At 43.6% G+C, this 24,263-nt stretch overlaps 1 protein-coding gene across 1 annotated transcript; it reads right to left on the bottom strand.

The window, feature by feature from the left end:
- Window positions 1-6,933: 6,933 nt before the first annotated feature.
- gpr171 (G protein-coupled receptor 171) lies at window positions 6,934-23,237 on the bottom strand. Its single transcript, XM_075474288.1, has 5 exons — window positions 23,145-23,237; window positions 13,067-13,340; window positions 11,853-12,062; window positions 11,637-11,765; window positions 6,934-7,747 (listed from the first exon to the last, which is right to left on the bottom strand). Exons 2-5 carry the CDS (start codon window positions 13,232-13,234, stop codon window positions 7,223-7,225), a joined length of 1,032 nt encoding a protein of 343 aa, XP_075330403.1. The 5' UTR covers window positions 13,235-13,340; window positions 23,145-23,237; the 3' UTR covers window positions 6,934-7,222.
- Window positions 23,238-24,263: the final 1,026 nt, after the last annotated feature.

Below are 24,263 nucleotides of genomic sequence, written 5' to 3'. Positions count from 1 at the left end.
CTGAATGCCGAACACCCACCTATGGAGCTCGAAGGAGCCCAAAGGGGTAAGGCACCTGGTCACGACACCCGGCCACAGCGGTCTAGTGAGAGTCACAAGACATCACAGACTCAACCGTCTCATCCGAGAGACGGCTACTCGAAACCTCACTGGCCCAGTAAAGAGCGATCTCACTCACGTGCAGAACACAACGAACCTCCTTTTAACCCTCACAGAGGAAAGTTCTTCCCAAACTGGTTCCCCAAATACCCAGCTCAGGAGAACCAGAGTGACTATAAAAATAGGCCTCGGGACAGACATCCACGCACGGAATGGTCCAAATTATCCCAACAGGAATCGAATGATTCACACAAAAGGAGCAACAAAGACTCTCCAGGCATGAGACCTGAAAAGGAAAAAGAAGCCTTTGGTCTCAGCCAGGATGAGATAGACAATATTAAACGTTTGTTGCAAGAAATGAAAGAAAAGAAAGTTAACAAAAAGTCTGATCTTCTGTCCATAACCACTGTGACACAGAACCTGGCCCTGCCAGCTGATTCCCTTTCACAGCCAGAACGAGCAGCCGAGCCAACTCCAGAATCTGAGCTGGACCCACAACAGGCTCAAACAGAGTCACAAACTCCTGTGAACAGCACAGAAGAAGAGGCAAAAGATCCTCTCCCACCTAGCGCAGTCTTGGTTGTACAGCTGGATCAAAAAGAGATCTCCTCTGACCAGGATGCCTCTCTGATACAAGTTGAACCACCTGTACACCAATTTCTGTGCAACCTCTCTGAAAAGGGAGTCGCACGCAAGTTTTACATCTCACTAACCTTGGAAGATGTGCTGAGACATGAAGCTCTCCTCGACACCGCCGCGGATATAACTTTAATGTCTCTATCTCTCTTTAACAGACTTCGTAAGGCAGCAAACCACGGCAATAAAGAGTTAAAACTCCAACCTTGCTCTCTGGAGGTGCGCCCGTACGCCTCTAATAACACTACGCTGTCAGCGGTATCTCTGATACAACTGTCAATCGGACCAATGACTCTGATTCATCCCGTGTATGTGTCATCGCTTGAGTCCATTCCTTTGCTTGTCGGAAAAGATCTTCTGAACCGTTTTGAGCCTTTGCTCGATTTCAAACGATTGAAAGTGTGGGCACAAGTGCGAGAACCTCTGACGATTACTTTTCCGTACAATGAAGATTTTAGCTGCTATGTCCTTGAAAGTGAAAAGCATAACTCTGTCCAACAGATAACTTCACTCGAGCCGTCCGAAACCGTAACACACGATGAGGTTGTCCACAGCAGTCCAGCCGCTCAGGCCGACCCTGACAACCTGGTGACGCAGCTCGCGACACAACGAGACACTTTCCTGTGTGCATTACAACCGTCAGCCACGCAGGACGAGTGCTGTCCACAGGTGCTCGGGGGTCTTGAACTGCAAAAGTCGCAGGTAGATGATGTGATTATAGCTTTATGGGCTGATAAATCCGCAATCAGTAAAGATCTATATGAGTCACTGGCACGAGAAAACGGCAATCTCCAGATGGTGAAAAAGACCTTCCGTTTCCCATTAGATCCAACACCAACCACAACACTCACTGCCATGGGTGTTTGTGCTCTCACATTAAAGTGGAATAACAGAATGGCCTGGGAACGCCTCGGGGTCCCCCCAGAAGAGCTGGAGGAAGTGGCCGGGGACAGGGACATCTGGGTCTCTTTGCTCAAGCTGCTGCCCCCGCGACCCGATCCCCGGACCAGCGGAAGATGAATGATGGATGGATGGACTATGAAGATTGTAGATTCACACTGAAGGCATCAAAACTATGAATTAACACATGTGGAATTATATACTTAACAAAAAAGTGTGAAACAACTGAAAATATGTCTTATATTCTAGGTTCTTCAAAGTAGCCACCTTTTGCTGTGATTACTGCTTCGCACACTCTTGGCATTCTCTTGATGAGCTTCAAGAGGTAGTCACCTGAAATGGTCTTCCAACAGTCTTGAAGGAGTTCCCAGAGATGCTTAGCACTTGTTGGCCCTTTTGCCTTCACTCTGCGGTCCAGCTCACCCCAAACCATCTCGATTGGGTTCAGGTCCGGTGACTGTGGAGGCCAGGTTATCTGACGCAGCACCCCATCACTCTCCTTCTTGGTCAAATAGCCCTTACACTGCCTGGAGGTGTGTTTGGGGTCATTGTCCTGTTGGATAATAAATGATGGTCCAACGAAACGCAAACCGGATGGAATAGGATGCCGCTGCAAGATGCCGTGGTAGCCATGCTGGTTCAGTATGCCTTCAATTTTAAATAAATCCCCAACAGTGTCACCAGCAAAGCACCCCCACACCATCACACCTCCTCCTCCGTGCTTCACGGTGGGAACCAGGCATGTAGAGTCCATCCGTTCACCTTTTCTGCGTCGCACAAAGACACAGTGGTTGGAACCAAAGATCTCAAATTTGGACTCATCAGATCAAAGCACAGATTTCCACTGGTCTAATGTCCATTCCTTGTGCTCTTTAGCCCAAACAAGTCTCTTCTGCTTGTTGCCTGTCCCTAGCAGTGGTTTCCTAGCAGCTATTCTACCACGAAGGCCTGATTCTCACAGTCTCCTCTTAACAGTTGTTCTAGAGATGTGTCCGCTGCTAGCTCCTTGTCTGTATTACTACGGTTGGAAATATTCTTGTTTTGTGTTTTAACAACGTCTCACTTCTGAGTTATTGATCCCGGAAGTCCGAATCTGCCAATATCTTTCCAACTTTACCGAACTAATCTTCAGTAGAACCCCAACAGTGTACTGACTAACTACTAAGCCAGCCTGGATTTATTCAAATGCATGAATCTGTAGCCATGCAACACACCATATTGGTTTAGTTGCTCTTGCACGAAGAGCGCAACTTCCAGCAGGTCAGATTGGGCTTTCCTCCTGTACAACCCCAACGATTTCAGTCGCCTTCGTAGCGTTGACATGCTTATTTTAATCTCATCCATCCTGAGAAATGCTAATATTTCCCAATGCCTCATGTAGAGCTGGGCGATATGACGATATATATCGTGAGGACGATAGAAACATGTCTATCGTGACCTCTCTCCTCTATTTTTTCTATCGTGATAAACTTTTTTTTTAATCATTACAGCTGATATACATAATATAATTTCACATGTTAATATAACATTTTGCGTTTTTGCTATGCAAACTCTAAGTTTATAAAACTGTAAAAAAGAGAATAAAATTATATTTTTAGAGAACGCGGCTTTGCATCATACGTTTGCGACATGACTGACGGAGAGAGCCCGCGAAATTTCTTTCTGGCTTAAAAAAAATGAATGATGGACGCGTTCCAAGAAGGTGTTACCACAACAGCTGTTATACAGTCCGAAACGGTTGCCAGGACACAGACACAACAAACACCACTTTTGCCTAAAAGGGGGGGCAGCTCGGTTGTTTGGCTTCATTTCGGATTTAAGCCATCTGATACAGAACAAACACAGCCGATATGTAAACTGTGTAGCAAAGCTGTTCCCGCGCCTGATACTAATAGAGGCTCACGGACTTTTGGAAGTTTGAAGGAAGGGTACCGGTAAGTCAGTCATGTTTACTTAATAATCGCACCGGCGAGTGCACGGTGTTCAATGATTCTACACTGCTTTGGTACTGATAACAAATCAAGTTGTTTACTGTCGCGGGTATTTTAGCACACATGTGCTGGTTTTGAGTCGTGGCCGATGGACTGAAGCTAGCCTAGCCTTCTAGTAGCCGTGCAGAGTAGAACTACCAGGGAGGTTCTAGTGCTATGGCTATTTGCAGACCGGCTTTTAGAATACCAAGAACTACTGTTTCCTCTGTTAGTTGTACTGACAGCCAGTGTTGTGCCAGTTCACAGCTTTTCTGAACTAGTTCAAGTTCAGTTCATACATGCTCAAAGTGAACAGTTCACGTTCAAAGTTCACAATTTTAGTTCTGAACTAGTTCAAAGTTCAGTTCATTTTACTTTTTTCGTGAGATATTCAAATAAATACTTTTTTTCACACTACGAGCTAGAAATCACTATACGTTCTTTGAAACTGCTCATTGTAGACTCATGACACTGCAATTGTGGGTTTCTTACCAGGTGATGAAACTTGCAGCAGTACAGACAAGGTAGACCAGTTGCATTCACACTGGATGGATGTTTTAACTTAATGTGCCGTTTCAAATTGGAGAAGGACGTTGTTGATGCCCTAACTTGTTTTTGCTGCGCAGGTGGACATATCTTACACAGAAAGGTAAGATTTTTGCCGCCGGGGTCTTGGTTTGCAAGAGTGTAAAATTGTTTTAAATGTTCATAAGGAGAATCGGTGTCTGTCTCCGTGCCATCACTTCCACTAGCCTTTTTTTTTAATTGCAGTGCTTTCTCTCACTCTCGTCATTGGTCTGTCACTCTCTCTCTCTCTCGCTCTTCCAGCCCTCCGCGCGCAATTCATCACGGGTAACGTCGTGTGGAAGCCAGTATGTTATTCAACTATTCTCAGCCGGACACTACGTTGCCCGCAATGCATTGCGCACCCAATGTCAAAACCATTTCTGTCTGGTGATACATGATTTAAGCGGCACCAGCGAGAATACAGGAGGGTTTCAAAAGAGAAAACAGATGTCACTCAGTTTTCAATGGAAAACAAATTCCAACGTTCATTTACAGTGATGTCTGCCGTTCATGACACATAATGTGACCTCATTCACGTTCAAGTTCTTTATTAAAAAATGTGTTGCGTTCAGTTTAACGTTCACAAAAAAAGTTAGCGTGTTCAATGAACGCGTTCTTTTGAACTCGTTCACGCTCAACACTGCTGACAGCGCAACCTTTCCTGACTGTCATCGCGAAAAACAGTAGGATAAAGCCTGATCTGTTGGATAAATCTCTGCACGTGTCTTTGTTTTTTTGTTTTTTTAAGTGCTTGTGGTGACCAAAGCGCTGAACACTGAGCAGACGCACGTCAGTGTGAGAGAGAGAGATCTGCAGTTTTTGTTAAAGCAATGCAACGAGACACAGCAGACGCAGCAAAATGGACTCCATCCTCAAAGTTGTGAATGTCGAGTAAAAGAGCATGTATTCACAAAGCTGTTTGTTTACTCTTATGGCCCCGAGTTGCGCTGTGTTGTTCCCGGTTCGGGGTTGCGACTCCCACATTGGAAAACGAGATGACTGGTTAAAATAGGCGATGGCGGATTTTTTTCGACCCCGTCCGTCAAAATAACGGACTATGAAAAAGTCTAATGCAACCTCTGTTGTGGTATATCGTGATATGTATCGCTATCGGGATATAAAGTAATCCATATCGTGATATACTTTTTTTCCCATATCGCCCAGCCGTAGCCTCATGCCAAGAAGGAAATAAAAACTAATTCTACGAGAGACGTCCATTATTGTCTTGCAAATCAGTCAGACACTAGTCGAACTAGCTGCTGAGTCTATTAGCGGACATATCATCTCATGAGATCTTATCTCGTAATTATGAGATAGCGTGGTGAATTTTTTATTATTAAGTGAATGCAATACTCCATCGTAAAGGACAGATTCTTTTTTCAGATTTTTTTTTTTATGGCATCGTTTTTCAGCTGGAATTTGTTCTCTGCTTCACCATTAAAATAATTACAAACTGCTGCGGTTCATTTTCAACGTGTAATCTCACAATCAGAACGTGGATCGGCCCGGACGCCATCAGATCACTGAGCTGTAACTGCAGTTCGGTCCAGTGTTACCATGGAAACGTTCCTCACAGGAAAAGGTTAGTTTTTTTTCCCAGAAAGTGTTCAGAAAACAAATAAAACTACATTTATTCATCTTTGGTAGAATCTTAGTTCAGGGTACAATGCAAATAAAACATGTAAAAACCAGATTTAAAAGTTTCTTCTTCTTTTGTTCACTTGTAGCTGTTTAATTTTTCCTTTTTACAACAACAAAGCTGATAGTTTGATCTGTTTACATCCTTTTACGTTGTTAAACTGAACGTTACAGTAAAATATACCACAAAAACAAACCATTTGAACGGATAGGTGTGTGAATAAATAAATGTAATTGTGGGTAACGCCGCCCTCTGCTGGTTCCATCACAGAACAACAGGCTTCAGTTTACACACCTTTAAATCAGAATCAAAAAGATTTTATTGCCAAGTAATTACAAGGAATTTGGCCCGGTCTGTTTGGTGCAATAAAAAAATAAAATAAAATAAAATAAAATAAAATAAAATAAAATAAAATAAAATAAAATAAAATAAAATAAATGTACAAAGTACAGTGGAAACCGCTTATAGTGGTCACGGATATAGTAATCAACCGCTCATATAGATCAAAAGGCTTGGGACAGAATCATTTCTATACAAATGCTGTTTAAATAATTAGTTTATAGTAATCAAGAAATCCGCTTATAATGTTCATTTTTGGCCATTTTATGAATAATTTTAAAACTACGTGTAGCTATTTTATTTTTTACTCCCTTGATTCCTTTCTGGGCGTCTGCTTCTGCCTCGCTAGCTAACGTAACGAGTTGACACCGGGCAGCGAGCGCGCGCATCATGGCTGGAAAAAGGAAGTCATTTTCTCTGAATGAAAAACGTAGTCTCCTCGAGGCGTATGACAAATTACCAAAAACGAGCCAACGAGATGCTGCGGCGTCGTTTTCTTTCTCTGTCGTTAGCATTCATGACTGTCTCTCGTTGCTTAATTAGCCTACACCAGGTAGCCTGAGGAACGCCAAGCTTCGCCGCAGCATCTCGGCTTGCTGCCCGGCGTCAACTCGTTACGTTAGCTAGCGAGGCAGAAGCAGACGTCCAGAAAGGAATCAAGGGAGTAAAAAATAAAATAGCAAAAACAATAAAATAATACAAATTCGGTTTTAGTAATCAACCGCTTATAGTGTTCAAATTGGCTCTGGACCAACGTGATCACTGTAAGCGGTTTCCACTGTATTAGTAAAATGACGAGTCGGGGTGTTTTCATTTAGTTCCTCAGGATTCTTCGTTGATTTATACAGAGAAAAGCTTTTTGTATTCTGTATAAAAACACCAGAAAGTCCAGTATTTGATAAAGAAACCGTCTCCCGGGACATTTCATTCTTCCTCTCAGGACTCTTTTTGTCTGTATTTGCAGTCTTTTTGAACGTGTAACTCGCGTCTTTGTGCTCGGCTGCTGAACACATCCTGGAGTGTTTTTTGCTTTTCATCTTTCACTCTTTGGCACGACGTATTTCTGCTTCTGTCAGATCTGTGGTTGGCCTGCAGCATCCTGCCGTGTGCACGCCGCCTGCAGCATCGTTTCCTCCGCGGCGCCCGCAGTCTGCTTTCTGATGCACGGGATCGTCTTCGCCATTATTTCCCTGAACGGCGCGTCGAGGTAGAAGAAGAGCAGAGGGTCGAAGCAGACGTGCGCCACGCTCAGCAGCAGCGTGGACTCCTTCCCCAGGAACAGCTGCCGCTTGGTCTGACATTCGGTGATGACCCGGGTCTGGGTCAGCGTGTACGGCGTGCGCACCACGTGGTACGGAACGAAGCTGAGGATGTAGGCCAACGCCATGACCGTGATGGTGGCCACCACCCGCCGGGCGTCCACCCAGAGCTTGGGGTCGCTGCGGCTGTGCAGGAGCCTCCTGAGAGCCAGGCTGCTGAAGAGGAGCACGGCGGCGGAGGCGTTGAGGAACAGCGCTGTGCACAGGAAGACGGTCAGGGCGTGCCAGTGGAGGCTGATGTCCTTCTTCAGCGAGGAACAGCTGAGGTACCGCTGCTCCTGAGGGCGCCATCACACGGTTAATAACCGTAAGGAAACAAGAAAAACATCATCTGTGAGCGGAAATCAGCCAAAAAAACAGTTTATACTGAAATAAATGACTACGTCTGTCCAAGAGGAAGCTCTAATGGAGCTAATAGTGATGGAAATCAGCCCACAAACCAGTTTATACCAGTTTATACTGAAATAAATGACTACGTCTGTCCAAGAGGAAGCTCTAATGGAGCTAATAGTGATGGAAATCAGCCCACAAACCAGTTATATACCAGTTTATACTGAAATAAATGACTACGACTGTCCAAGAGGAAGCTCTAATGGAGCTAATAGTGATGGAAATCAGCCTACAAACCAGTTTATACCAGTTATATACCAGTTTATACCAGTTTATACTGAAATAAATGACTACTTCTGTCCAAGAGGAAGCTCTAATGGAGCTAATAGTGATGGAAATCAGCCTACAAACCAGTTTATACCAGTTATATACCAGTTTATACTGAAATAAATGACTACGTTTGTCCAAGCGGGAGCTCTAAGTGACGGAAATCAGTCTGCAAGTGTCCACCTTCTCTGAGCATGTTTAAAAATAGCTCAATCTGAAAGGTCCTTAGACTTCTAGGCTTAAATTGGAACAAATGTTGGTTTATAAGAGTAAAAATCTGTTATTTTATTTATTTTGGATATTTAGATGCCATTAAAACTTCTTCAGACCGTCCAGTTCCAGGAGAGCATGAACTCAAACATCAAAGAGGAGCAAATACTAATGTGAGGCAGCAACGTTATAATTTAGGCTCTTTAATCAGCGGCTGAACAGCTCGCTCAGAGACACCAGGAACTAGGAACGGGTCTTTTCTCAGATATTAAAGGTCTCTAAACTCCTTGGAAACACGTAATTCTGTTAAAAACTATGGCTGTGTTCGAAACCGCATACTACATACTACATACTACATACTACATACTGCATACTGCATACCGCATACTACATACTGCATACTGCATACCGCATACTACATACTGCATACTGCATACTACATACTGCATACTGCATACTGCATACTACATACTGCATACTACATACTGCATACTGCATACTACATACTGCATACTGCATACCGCATACTACATACTGCATACTGCATACTACATACTGCATACTGCATACTGCATACTACATACTGCATACTACATACTGCATACTGCATACTGCATACCGCATACTACATACTGCATACTGCATACTACATACTGCATACTGCATACCGCATACTACATACTGCATACTGCATACTACATACTGCATACTGCATACTGCATACTACATACTGCATACTACATACTGCATACTGCATACTGCATACCGCATACTACATACTGCATACTGCATACTACATACTGCATACTGCATACTGCATACTACATACTGCATACTACATACTGCATACTGCATACTGCATACTACATACTGCATACTACATACTGCATACTGCATACTACATACTGCATACCGCATACTACATACTGCATTCTGCATACTGCATACTGCATACTACATACTGCATACTACATACTACATACTGCATACTACATACTGCATACAGCATACTGCATACTACATACTGCATACTGCATACCGCATACTACATACTGCATACTGCATACTGCATACCGCATACTACATACTGCATACTGCATACTACATACTACATACTGCATACTGCATACCGCATACTACATACTGCATACTGCATACTACATACTACATACTGCATACTGCATACAGCATACTGCATACTACATACTGCATACTGCATACAGCATACTGCATACTACATACTGCATACTACATACTTCATACTGCATACTGCATACTGCATACTGCATACTACATACTGCATACTGCATACTGCATACTACATACTGCATACTACATACTGCATACTGCATACAGCATACTGCATACTGCATACTACATACTACATAAAACATACTGCATACTACATACTACATACTGCATACTGCATACTACATACTGCATACTACATACTACATACTGCATACTGCATACTACATACTGCATACTGCATACTGCATACTGCATACTGCATACTACATACTGCATACTGCATACTGCATACAGCATACTGCATACTGCATACTGCATACTACATACTGCATACTACATACTGCATACTGCATACAGCATACTGCATACTGCATACTGCATACTACATACTGCATACTACATACTGCATACTACATACTGCATACTGCATACTACATACTGCATACTGCATACTGCATACTACATACTACTACATACTACATACTACATACTGCATACTACATACTACATACTGCATACTGCATACTGCATACTGCATACTACATACTACATACTGCATACTACATACTGCATACTGCATACAGCATACTGCATACTGCATACTGCATACTGCATACTACATACTGCATATTGCATACTACATACTGCATACTACATACTACTACATACTGCATACTGCATACTGCATACTACATACTGCATACTACATACTGCATACTACATACTGCATACTACATACTGCATACTGCATACTACATACTACTACATACTGCATACTGCATACTGCATACTACATACTGCATACTGCATACTGCATACTACATACTGCATACTACATACTACTGCATACTACATACTGCATACTGCATACTGCATACTACATACTGCATACTACATACTACTGCATACTACATACTGCATACTCATCGATCAGACAGTTTGCAGAGCGTTTACCCACAATGCATTTCGCTCCTGCCCGAGCTGAAATCAGCCGGCCTGAAACTGATTTCTCTTAAAGCGACGCTATGCAACTTTCAGTAATAAGGGGTTTGTTTACCATTCAATACACACCCCAAAGCTGTAGGGGGAGCTCCGTAGAAAATAAGGCGACAGTCTAGCCAGACTGTCGTAAACCCACCAGAGGCAATTTACGGTTTATTTTTCAAGACACTGGCAGAGAGTTGGAGAGCCGTCGACAGCTAATGGAGAGGGGGGGTGTCTCTCAGGCTACCTGGCTCGGCTCAGAGCCCTTTACGACCTGCTGTGAAGCAGTAGTTCTCGGCTCTCGTGTGTCGCGAGACTTCCAGAGCTAAACAAAGCACGCGGCGCCACAGGCAAAGTTGCAAGCGCTGTTTCGGTCTAGGGCCACCAGATGGAGATGGAAATGTCACCGTTTTCATCGGAACGGGTCAGCCAAGCAATCTGATGATTGCCAAGCAATTTTATGACCATGAAAAGGTTGCATTGTGCCGCTTTAAGCTCTAAACTCTGTAAACTTTAGAAAGTAGTCGTTTAGATCCCCAACGTGTTGAAAACCTGACAAAATACCGGCTGTTTACAATTTTGTTCCCACGAATTCGGCGCTACTAAAGCTAGCTGCAGTGAGCAACGCACTTCCTGTTATTTTCACAAAATAAAATACCCGTTGCCTTTTATCATAGGGAAAGCCATTACCATACAATTGGTGCTTTTGTTTTGAAAACAGGAAGTGAACCTACCCTCGTTGTAGCTAGCTTGAAACTGCCGTTTTGACAGGAAAGGACGATTGGCGACGTCACGTTACGTTGCATCTTGGGTAGTTTGAGTATGAGTAGTAACCTCATGATGCATACCCAACATTTAGGAGAATCTAGTATGCATCCGGGAACTTCTCGCTTACTCAAACTCGCATACTAACTCAGAAAGTTAGTATGAGTAGTAGGAGTAGTAGGAGAAGTATGCGGTTTCGAACACAGCCGAAGTGTTTCTGAGGACGTTTAAACGGAGACTGTAGCAGTGGTGACGGTGACATTGTGCGGTATCTGTAGCCCATCAGAGGCGTTCCCGTACCTTGACCTGCTGGATGGGTAGAGCCATGTTGGGCACCATGATGAGAAGCAGCAGCATCCAGACGACCAGCGACAGCAGCCAAGCGAACCCGGGTTCCTGAAGCCGCAGAGAGTGCACAGAGTGGCGGTCCTGCAGGAGAACAGAGCCGTGAAACCACCGCCGACAGAAACCCTCACGACCCACTGATTCTGCGTCCGACCAGCCGGGCAACCTTACCTGCAGGTAGCGGTCGGTTATGATGAAGGCGAGGAAGGCTATGGACGCGTACAGGCTGATGTAGATGGTGACGGCGCTGGCCTGGCAGTGGAAAACCATCAGCTTCCACGGCGCCGCTTCGAGGTCCTTCAGGAGCTTAAAGGGCAGAGCGATGAGCAGCAGGATGTCGGCCACCAGCAGGTTGGCCAGGTAGACGGTGCAGCTCTGCTTCTGCGGAGGCACAACCAAACTTAGTTAGATACGTCCCGCCATGACATACCAACAAAGGACATGAATCTGTCATCAGAGATGGAAACAATGGGCCTCATGCAAGAACATTTTCGTATTTTTATTCTAAATTTCTCACTTTTTTCGTACGAACACGCCACGTCAGATTCAACAAACGCTCTTAACTTTGGAAAAAGTGTGCACACTCCACGCCCAAAATGATACCATATCAGGCTGTGCTTCCTCTCTGCTGTGCCAGAAAGTGTTGAGTGTTGAGTCATGAGAATGGCATCAAGGCGCAAAAAGAATAACTTTAGGGGCTCTGAGTTCTGCTTTCAGAGATCCAGTGGAATTCCGGGACCTGCTAAAGCCAAGAAATGGGAAGTTATTACGAGTGCAGGGGGGTCCGTGGCGTAGTGGGCTGAGCAGGCGCCCCATGTACAGAGGCTGTAGTCCTCGCTGGAGCTGGCCCCGGTTCCAGTCCTGCATCGGTCTGCCCTTTGCTGCGTGTTGTTCCCCCTCTCTCTGCCCCCTGCTTCCTGTCTCTCTACACCAGGGATGTCCAAAGTCGGTCCTCCAGGGCCGCTATCCTGCAGGTTTTAGATGTTGTCCTGCTTCAACACACCTGATTCAGATCAAGACCTCATTAACAGGTTTGTGCAGAACTTACCAATCTGGTTGAGAGGTCCATTTAATCTGAATCAGGTGTGTGGAAGCAGGGCAACATCTAAAACCGGCAGGACAGCGGCCCTCGAGGACCGACTTTGGACATCCCTGCTCTACACTGTCCTATCTAATAAAGGCATAAAAAGCCATAAAATAAGATAAACAAAAAAAAAACCTGCGTAAATGCGCGATAAAATATTTATCAGCGTTAAATAATTAACGAGTTAACTCGTCCAGCCCTACTTAAAGCCTTAAAGGGTTCGGGTCATGTGACATTAAAGGGTTCGGGGTCATGTGACATTAAAGGGTTCGGGTCATGTGACCCTCGCTTTCAGACGTGCCTTGGCTCTGCGGCGGCAGACGAAGGCCCATATCGACAGCAGGTTTCCGGGCAGACCCACGATGAGGATGAGGACGTAGAGGACGGCGAAGGGTCCCATCTGGTCGTTGACGATGCACCGGTTGCCCCCCGTAGCCCCTCCTGCGCTCATGTTGTCGGAGGGAAGCATCGTGAGGAGCTCCGGCGTTCCGCTGAGGGCGATGAAACGAAGCCTCAAAGCCTCAGAGAACAACTGTGGTTCGGCCGACTTCTGCTCAGTCGGCTTCAGCGTCAGACTGCAAACAGGAAGAGATCAGAAACCCACATGATGAAGGCCGTCAGATTTCAGGGATTTTAAGTTTTAGTTTTTAGTTTTTATTTCATTTATTCATTCATTCATTTATTCATTCATTCATTTATTAATTTATTTATTTATTTATTGTTTGTTTTGTTTTAGTTTACTTTTATCTATTCATACATTATTTTAAATATATACATATTTTTTTTATCATTTATTTTATTTTATTTTTTGTTTTGTTTTGGTTTACTTTTATCTACTCATCCATTATTTTATATATATATATATATATATATATATATATATATTTATCATTTATTTTATTTCATTTTTTTGTTTGTTTTGGTTTAGTTTACTTTTATCTATTCATCCATTATTTTATATATATATATATATATATATATTTTTTATCATTTATTTTATTTTATTTATTGTTTGTTTTGTTTTAGTTTACTTTTATCTATTCATACATTATTTTAAATATATACATATTTTTTTTATCATTTATTTTATTTTATTTTTTGTTTTGTTTTGGTTTAGTTTACTTTTATCTACTCATCCATTGTTTTAAATGTTATTTTTAAATTATTTTATCATATACTTATTATACACTTATTTATCCAGTGTTTTTCCTCATGGGGGTCTTCCACATGATGAAAGCACCGTCAGATTTCGGCTCTGTTGGAAAGTGTGACGGCCGCAGGTGTTTCTTCGTGTTTCCAGACGACTCTTTAACCTTCTTCAGGCTGGATTGTTCAGCCTGCTGTAGGAAATGAAAGCAGAAAACTCCACAGTGATGGACCTGCTTCCCTTTACAGGAACACGTTATCACGGTGATGCTAACCTGCGACGTGTCGGACATCCCCTGATACCCAGGAAAGTTCCTCTCCGGTTTGCACTCACACCAACAGATCAGTTTAGCTCTGTGTTGACCGCTGACACATGTCTAATGTGGGAACTTTCCTTCCTACTCGTGGTGCATCGGGTAGTTTTTGGGTTTTATAACTGAAACAACGCATTTCTGAAAACTCTCCCAGTGAGCAACAACTTCCCTTTAACGCTCAGTTTGTTGTTTTCATGGTGTCGAGAGAACAAATACTCACGTTTTCAGGCAAGTATTACAAGTAATGTCAAAGAATTCATGGGTTCTGTGTGCTTCTGAAACATCCTGATGGGAATTAGGGAGGGCTGGGAAACGATTAAAACGTTTAATCTTCAGCCCGATATGGGGTAACCAGCAGTTTGTTCCAGGAAGGGCAGATGGAACATTTAAACTATGGTTAAAAGAATTAGTGACCTTTACTCACCAAATTCCGATACACTCTTATCATTTGGAGAGTTACAAACCAAGTTCAAGCTTAATAAAAAGCACTATTTTAAATTTCTTCAACTGAGAAGTTTTGTTAAAGCAAATCAGAGTAATCTTAACAAGCCTCCCCTTACATTACTTGAGAAATTACTGACTCAAGGTGGTTCAAGAAGGGGCATTATCTCAGATTTCTATAATGTATTGACTTCTAAATCACCAGAGAACTCAAGCAATAGGCTCACGAACTGGAATACAGATCTGTCATCAACTATTACTGATAGAGACGGGGAAAGGGCCTGCACAAAAATCCATACAATGTCTACAAATAGCCGTCTTAGATTGGTACAATTTAAATGGCTGATGCGAGTTTCTGTCACTTGAATAAATACAACAACAACATCCCAGACGTTTGTGTAAAGTGCCATTCTAAGGGGACTTTAATACAGCGCATGTGGGAATGCGGACAGATGAAGGCGTTTCGGAAGGAGGTGAAGGACACAGTTGAAAAAAATTCTCTCAAAACAAATCCCATGGGATGCAAAGTTATTCCTGTAAGCTTTATACCCCGGAAAACATACTTTTAGTAAAACAGAACGCACCTCTATAGATCTAAGTTTATCATCTGCAAAGAAATGTATAGCTCTAGCCTGGAGAAATGTTAACAGACCTAGTGCCTCCCAATGGTTAAGCCAGCTGTTGTCCAACTTACCACCGGAAAGAGTAGCATACATCAGGAAATCCAAACAATACCTCTTTGAGAGGGTGTGGGGTCCTTTCATTAATTTTATTAAGCTTCAGACTTGACGGTAGGATTACAGTACCTGTGGTTCACTAACTTAATTAGACATGTATTGAAATTTCGAGTCTACTGGTAAAGCCCAGAATAACCTTAGTTAGAGAAGCGATGTTTGTGGGGATTATTATTTTATTTTTTATTTTTTTTTTCAGTTTTTCTGTTGGTTAACTCACTTTCACCTTGTTCTTGTCCCCCGGACGAGTAGAGAGGGAAGGGGAATTAAACAGTGACAAGCTTGTTCAGTTTGTTGTATGTTTGTATTTTTCACTGTGGAAAACTTCAATAAAACATTTCTGGGAAAAAAAAAAAAAGTCTTAAGGCTGAGTTATACTTCTTTTAACTGCCCTTGCGCTTGCGTCTTGCGCGTATGTTAATGGCTCGAGACGTTTATGCTTCATTTTGCTTTGTCGGCGGTTGCGTGTGCTGCGTGGCGATTCACCGCCAGGACAGTAGGTGGAGCAGCGGGTTTTTTCAATGACAAGCCTACTACGATGAAAGCAAATTCACCGCCAGGACCTCTTCGAGTGATTCATGCTTCTTCTTCTTGTAAACAGCCGGTATTTTGTCAGATTTTCAACACCTTGGGGGTCTAAACGACTACTTTCTCGCCTGAAAATGTTTCAAATGTTGCTAAAGTTATATATTTACAGCGTTTATAGCTTAAGGGAAATCAGCTTTTCAGGCCGGCTGATTTGGGCTCGGGCAGGAGTGAAGTGCACTGTGTGTAAACGCTCTGCATGCTGTCTGATCGATGAGTATGTCGTTTTCAAGTAGTAGGCGGTTTCGAACACAGCCAGTGGCTTGCGCTTGCGTCTTGCGTAAAGTTTAGAAAATTGAGGTGACACACGCAACCGCGCAAGGGCTTGCGTTGCGTCTTGCGTTACTGATTATAAACCAGGCTTTATCTAATTAATCGCATGATTTCCTTGATTAATCACGATTAATCGCATTTGTGCGCAGAATCCAAAAATGAATCCAAAATTAGTGTATAGCTTTTAGCATTTAGTTTTATTTTAAATGTAAACACGTACACACAACTGATAGCAGCAAGTCATTCAAGGAAACAGACAGTGGAGCGAGGCTTCTACATAAAAACTACAGAAAGATGCTGATGTTAAAAGTGTGTTTGCACAACAAATGTTATGGCACTTTCATTCATATGGCAGCACATTTAAAATAAAGCTAAATGCTAAAAGCTATACACTACTTTTGGATTCATTTTTGGATTCTGCGTACAAATGCGATTAATTAGATTAATTAGATTAAAAGTTTTAATCGTTGCCCAGCCCTAGGTAAAACCTTTCCCACCTTAACTTACGATCAAACTGTCCTCACGTTAAACAGGTCGATGCTCCTTTCTGCACATTACTTCTGCCTCTCATGTGGTCGCCGCGGCAACGCATCTCTGCGTCATCGTTTCTGTCGTTAAAACCAGGAAACTGCTGAAGGATGGAGCCGAGTGGGAGGTGTCAGATGGTGAGATTAACCGAGGTGCTGAACAGGATGTGGAGAAACGTTGTGGTCAGACACCAACACCAGCGAGTCTGCAGCAGGAAGCTTTGTTTTTAGCCTCCTGCACAGCATGCAAACTCAGAAACACAACGAGCTAACACGAACACACAGCGGGGGATCTGTAGGGGATGGGTGACAGGATTTAAACAGGTGACTCTGCAGCGAAACCAGTCCAAAAGCATCACTCAGAAGTAGGGACGGGAATCGAAAACCGGTTCTTGTTGAGAACCGGTTCCCAGTGTTTCAATTCCTTGGACTCGTTTGGCGATTTTGCAAACGATTCCCTTATCGCTTCCAGTGGGCGCGAATGACGTCACCACGCAACGTTGCGTGGCGAGTCCGGCGCAGCCAGCAGCCAACAGTAAACATGGCGCCCAAGCGGTACAAACGCTCGAAAGTTTGGTTACACATCCCTAAAAAAGACGACAACAGGGCAACTTGCAAAGTGAATATTTCACCAAAGGGAGGAAATACTACCAACATGCAATAACTATGAATGAATGATTAACGTCAGTGAATCTGAACCCAGCAACGTTAGCAACGTTAGCATGTCCTCGGCTAACACTGCAGCTAACAAACTAACAAACACTGCCTATCATGTTAGCACCATTTGCCTGATTGTAAAACCTGCTGTTAGTAACGGTTAAGGTTAAATGAATGCCTTCTCAGGCATTACATTTAGATGAAATCATGAGAGACAGAGCCTGACTGGCTCAGAGCCAGAGGCTGGTGGTACTACCCCCAGTTCACCTCTACCTCCAGCTTCTCCTTTCACCAGAGGAGGAAGAGTTAAATTACCCAGGCCAGGATAGACCAATGTGGACCTCACCGTTGTTGGGTTTGTGAGGTCATGACTCGTGTTACTTCTAAACTAAACAAAGTTGATGCTAATCGACCGGTTTGTTGTCCTTTTTCTCCAAATGAGAATCGATAAGGGAACCGTAAAAATCTTATCAATTCCCATCCCTACTCAGAAGCTTGTTGTTTCCTCCAAATATGATTAAAAAAAAACACACAATCTTGGTTTTAGTAACTCCGATGACACGTTTCTGATAAACCTCCCACAGAAGATCCCACTTAAATGGGACCAGCGGCAGAAAACTTCCAGTTTAGAGATGAGTCTCTAAGGTCGAGCTTTCAGCTTTTACTCAAACACACGACATGTTTTCAGCAGCGAGGGAGGTGATGTGTGATAATAAAAGCCAACGCACCAATTCATCTGTAGTTATTTTGATATGAACTGTTCCCTCCAGAATTAGACGAGTTACTGACGAGAAGCGCCTCAGCTTTACAGGAAGTGGTATCTGGTGTCAGCGAGGCTCACTGTGGCTACATTTACACTGCAAGTCTTGATGCCCAGATCTGATTTTTTTTACCTAAATCCGATTTGTTTTAACATGTGGTTACACGTACTTTAATAATGTGACTCATATCTGATTCACGCGATGACACTTGTCTATCACCTGAAGCATGGCGCATGCCTACTGAAGTGTTTACCAAACTCTGCTGCTGAGACAAATGGACGACGTGACACAGGTGTGATGCTAGTGTTGCGGTACATGAGAAGTTTGCCCAACATTGGCAGGATTTTAAGGCAGAGAAGGAGGAAAAGGGCCATCATTGCATTGTTCAAACGAACCAACTGGAAAGCAGTTTTGACGGTTGTGATGCCCCTTAACCCCTTCGCCATGTTGCAAATACCGGTATGTCCTATTTGGAGAGGTTTTTAGTCCAGGACTTTAGGATGCAATAGCTTTTGTTTAACATGCTCCACATTGAGGGTTTAAATTCAAGTAGATACTTGGGGCAAGACATCCAGCCAACTCCAGCTTTTTATTACCTTCATTAAGTCTACATTTCAGATCATTATATACAACAAAAACATCCGAAAATGTGAAAATCGCCTTTTTTTTTCAGCAGCAAGGGGTTAAGGTTACAGAGGGGGGGGGGGACATGATAACAAAGAAATAAATAAAGCTATAAACTTAGCAGATATATGCTTTTTTAAAATCACCACCTGCATTTATTCTATCAATACAAGACACAAACAGAGATAATAAATCGTGGCCTTTTTTCTGGCCAGTTTTCTTTGGATGGACAGGGCATTTCTCAGGGGGGCTTCCAGTCAGTCACAGAATAGAGTTTAAAAGCCTGCTGATGGTTTACAATCTGTGATCTGTTCAGAGAATATAAAGCCAGCAGAGCTCTTAGATCCAAGGACTCAGGTCAGCTGGTCCAGTCCAGAGTCCAGACTAAACATGGAGAAGCAGCATTTAGCTGTTATGCTGCAAACAAGTGGAACAAACTGCCAGTGGAGATTAAACTTTCACCAAATGGAGACATTTTTAAATCCAGGTTAAAAACATTTCTGTTCTCATGTGTCTATGCATGAAATCTGCACGATATCTTTGAACTTATCTGGACTGTTGCTGGTTTTTAAATTCATTTAAATTACTTTATTTGTTTCTCTTTATATTCTTTTATGTATTTTAATGCTTATTCCACTCCCTGCTGCAATGCTTTTATTTTATGTGAAGCACTTTGAACTGTTTTGTGCATGAAATGTGCTATAAATAAATTTGATTTGATTATTTTGATCCCTTTTTTGAAAAAAATATTTATGTGTATTTATTTGTTTGTTTGTTTTAATTTTTTTTTTGGTCGCCATTGTTAGGAACTGTAATTTTTATTTAGTTGTTCTTCTTTGTGAGGGGATGTGGGGGGGATAAGAGATCTCTTATCTTGGCAGTCTGGTAGAATTGTTAGTTATACCGTATGCTGTAGGCTTAACAACATGCTCCGTACCATTTTTGTTTATAAGATGAAAACTTCCAAAATAAAGTGTTTAAAAAAATAAATAAATAAAAAACAACAAAGCAACAAAACTGTTTCAGGCCCGGATGCAAACAGAGAACAGATCCAGACACAGAAATGCAGAACGTCTGCAGACTCAAACCACAGGGCGATGCAACAGTGCAGAGAAGAAACCGACTTCAATCTGCCGTGCAAACGACACACATCAGGGCTGCTGCTGTTCAATCAGCTGCAGAAATCTCAGAAATTAGGACAGTTTGGTAAACGCTTGAATATCCGTTCGAACGTGGGAAAACTTTCAAATCTGAAGGACCATGTCGAGCATCCCTGAACTGCTTAGTGTCCTCAAATTTCCTCTAAAGGGCCTCTAAAGGGCCTCTAAAGGGCCTCAAAGGGCCTCAAAGGGCCTCAAATTTCCTCTAAAGGACCTCTAAAGAGCCTCAAAAGGGCCTCAAAGGGCCTCATATGACCTCTAAAGGGCCTCTAAAGGACCTCAAAGGGCCTCAAATTTCCTCTAAAGAGCCTCAAAGGACCTCTAAAGAGCCTCAAAGGGCCTCAAAGGGCCTCAAAGTACCTCTAAGGGACCTCTAAAGAGCCTCAAAGGGCCTCAAATTTCCTCTAAAGGGCCTCAAAGGGCCTCAAAGGACCTCTAAAGAGCCTCAAAAGGGCCTGAAAGGGCCTCAAAGGGCCTCTAAGGCTACGGCTACACAAAAACGTTTTTCACTGTAAACAATACTTTTTCTTATCGTTTGGCTGTTGCGGCCACACGAAGCCGGCGTTCCCACTACCCCAAAACGATAGTTTTTGAGAACGGGTTCCAGAGTGGGAAGATTTGGAAACGGGGTCGTTTCGTTTCCATTGTTACAGCCAAAACGTTTCTGCGTCAGTCACATGGCTAACGCAGTGACGTATACACATACGTCAGTGACCAGAACAAAAAGCGGCTTTCATTCAAAATCCGGAAGAAGAAGACGACACAACAAGGACAGACAGCGATCATAATGGACCCCACAACATTGATAGCAGCACTGCTGCAGACACTGCTAACTACAGCGGCGTTGTTGAAGGAACAACGTGAGCTTCGCGCTGGTAGAAGTAGGGGCGTACACGCATGCGCATTGCTTCTTCTATTGTTCTGGTGTAACCGGTGGGGGGGGCTTACAGCGCACCTAGAGGTGTTTCGTGTGTACTGCATCGTTTCATCGTTTTTCATCGTTTTCGTCTGGACCTGAGTCTTTACAGCAGCGTTGCCGTATGGCCGCAATAATTTTCGTACCCGTTTTAAAAAAAAAACTTGTTTCGTTTTCGTGTAGCCGTAGCCTAAAGGACCTCTAAAGAGCCTCAAAGGGCCTCAAAGGGCCTCAAAGGGCCTCAAATGGCCCCAAAGGGTCTCAAAGGACCCCAAAGGGCCTCAAAGGACACCAAAGGACCCCAAAGGGCCCCAAAGGGTCTCAAAGGACCCCAAAGGGCCCCAAAGGGCCTCAAATGGCCCCAAAGGGCCTCAAAGGACACCAAAGGGCCCCAAAGGGCCTCAAAGGGCCTCAAAGTGCCTCAAAGGGCCCCAAAGGGCCTCAAATGGCCCCAAAGGGTCTCAAAGGACCCCAAAGGGCCCCAAAGGGCCTCAAAGGGCCTCAAAGTGCCTCAAAGGGCCTCAAAGGGCCTCAAAGTGCCTCAAAGTGCCTCAAAGGGCCTCAAATGGCCTCAAAGTGCCTCAAAGGGCCCCAAAGGGCCTCAAATGGCCCCAAAGGGTCTCAAAGGACCCCAAAGGGCCCCAAAGGGCCTCAAAGGGCCTCAAAGTGCCTCAAAGGGCCCCAAAGGGCCTCAAAGGGCCTCAAAGTGCCTCAAAGGGCCCCAAAGGGCCTCAAATGGCCCCAAAGGGTCTCAAAGGACCCCAAAGGGCCCCAAAGGGCCTCAAAGGGCCTCAAAGTGCCTCAAAGGGCCTCAAAGGGCCTCAAAGTGCCTCAAAGTGCCTCAAAGGGCCTCAAAGGGCCTCAAAGTGCCTCAAAGGGCCTCAAAGGGCCTCAAATGGCCTCAAAGTGCCTCAAAGGGCCTCAAAGGGCCTCAAATGGCCTCAAATGGCCTCAAAGGGCCTCAAAGGACCCCAAAGGGCCTCAAAGGACACCAAAGGGCCCCAAAGTGCCTCAAATGGCCTCAAATGGCCTCAAAGGGCCTCAAAGGGCCTCAAATGGCCTCAAATGGCCTCAAAGGGCCTCAAAGGGCCTCAAATGGCCTCAAATGGCCTCAAAGGGCCTCAAATGGCCTCAAAGGGCCTCAAAGGGCCTCAAAGGGCCTCAAAGGGCCTCAGGGGCCTCAAAGGGCCTCAAAGGGCCTCAGATTTCCAAACCAATCCGGAACTTAATTATTCCTTTTGATTATGATTGTGTTACAATGAATTGGAGTGCAGTTGGCTTGAATTGGAGTGCCTGTTTGAAGTGTACTGAGGTGACATGCCCAGTAATATTGTTGTAATGTTTTAAATACTTGAACGCAGTTTTTCTAGAGAATATAATTGTTTTGTATATGGGATTATCGTCCATCGACTCTTCTGGGCTTTCACATGCGCGAGCCTACAACCAGCCGGTGAGTTCCATGCTGTTTATAAAGTTGTTTTGTAACGTCCCCATGCCAGTAATGTGAGAACCATGCATATGGTTTTGATGGTAAGGCTTGTGACTTTATTGTCGGATGGGTTATAAAGTGGTGTGACGTTTCTGCTGTGTGCAAGTTGTTGTTTTACGTGGAAGGGTTAGCGCTTGCCCCTTAGCCACCACGTATTAGCCTCGCATGACAGGCTGAGCGAACAGAGCGATCTCCACACAGGGAGCGCAGATTTGCACCTCTCTGTGTCCTACTGTCAGTATTTAACAACCTCTAGCAATGGAAATGCGCTTCAAATGCCCCGGAGTTCCCCTTTAATGCTTCACTAGGAGGCAAACTTAGTCATATTCATATATTGAAGATCTGTTATCATTCATTATATCAACCGTTCTGTTACTAATCATATTTTTAAATGCCTCCTCTTAGAGGAAAGTTTATCCATGTTTGTTAGCTTTTGTTAGTTTACTCAAATTACCTGTTATAGTTATACCAATCCTACTGTTAGCTAAGATGACCTGATTGATGTTTTTATTTACCTGTATTTCTGAGTGTCTTTATGTAAAGCACATTGAGTTGCCCGTGGTATGAAATGCGCTATATAAATAAAGATTGATTGATTGATCTTTCACCCCCAAACATGAGTAAAACGCTTCATTACAGGGACGTCTCCTGTTCGGGGTCAGATTTACGTTAACTTTCCTGTCCCAGCGTCTCTAACTCCAGAGGAGCTTCATGGTTCAAACTCTAGAACAGTTCAAAGTAAGCCCGTTTACCTCCTGCTGCGTCCTCTCAGGGGGTCTCGGACCTCGTGTTGATTCTCGGGGATGAGGGTCTCCGCAGATCATGCGCTCGCTGCTGCGGAAGCTGCAGACTGATGGAAGGTGGTTTTTTTCTGAGTGTGAGCAACACGTTGCTGGCGTCAGCCTGACCACAGGCCCCGCCCCCTAACAGGCTCCGCCCCCTCACACACTCACAGTCACTTCCAGCAACTGGGTGATGAGTAAAGGTGGTTTCAGGCTGGTTTATCAGCTGATTTTAAATGTCAGGGAGCAGAAACCGAGGTGTTTGCTCATCTGGAGACAGATATTCATCACAACTCTCAGATATTTGCAGATGAGCACAACTTTTTTTATCAAAGCTACCTGCAGGATGGCTGGTTTTCGGATTATATTTCCACTTTTTTTACAGCAAACTCACTCATTATTTATTGTTTCTACTTTTGGACATCAGTGCCTGTTTGTTCGCTCAGTTTGATAAAGGCAGCTGTGGGTGGAACTTCCTCTTCTGCAGAAGCTCTACGGGGAAAAAAGGAAGAACAGAACCAAACATATGGCCACAAAGATTTACCGTAGAACTGAACCTAAAACCAGAAAAAAAAATATCCCCATGTTTGGTCATGACTGTTCCAGAACTGAAACATTCGTCTACTCGTGTTTTTAGGCACTAAAAAGTGTTTTTAAAGTCGTGTTTTACACCAGAGGGAGAAATAAAGTTTTATCATTCAAATCATTCAAAGTGAGACCAACTATGAGGTTTATTTTGAGCTTTCTGCATCAGTCCTCTTACAATATAATATAAAGAATGACCAGAGACTGGGACCAGATCTGTAGCGGGGTTTTCCCTAAATGTTCCTCCATCTCTTTACATGAACAGAACTTTAAATATTAATTTATTACACACCCGTTCCCCTCCAGAGAACGTTTCCTGGCACCTCTAACCTTTGTTATGAATGTAAAATACATAACGGGACATTTATTCATTTGTTTTGGTCATGTGACCGTATCCAGACTTTCTGGGAGGGGGTACACACATCTTTCTGTCTCCTCAGTCATACCCCAGACACTCTCTTTGATGCAGATTCCAAGTCTTTCTTGATAATTCTTTTATTTCTG

Source organism: Odontesthes bonariensis, chromosome 9, assembly GCF_027942865.1.
Source record: "Odontesthes bonariensis isolate fOdoBon6 chromosome 9, fOdoBon6.hap1, whole genome shotgun sequence".
In the NCBI taxonomy this organism is placed as follows: Eukaryota; Metazoa; Chordata; class Actinopteri; order Atheriniformes; family Atherinopsidae; genus Odontesthes; species Odontesthes bonariensis.
The sequence above is the reverse complement of the archived record's forward strand: the minus strand, read 5'-3'. Positions and strand labels throughout refer to the sequence as shown.

Excerpts from the sequence above, each read along its gene's own strand:
- gpr171 (XM_075474288.1), bottom strand. The coding sequence starts at position 13,234 with ATGCTTCCCTCCGACAACATGAGCGCAGGAGGGGCTACGGGGGGCAAC. Across the intron at positions 11,766-11,852 it reads TAACCGACCGCTACCTGCAG|GACCGCCACTCTGTGCACTC; the intron begins GTAAGGTTGCCC and ends GTTCTCCTGCAG. Across the intron at positions 7,748-11,636 it reads TACCCATCCAGCAGGTCAAG|GAGCAGCGGTACCTCAGCTG; the intron begins GTACGGGAACGC and ends TGGCGCCCTCAG.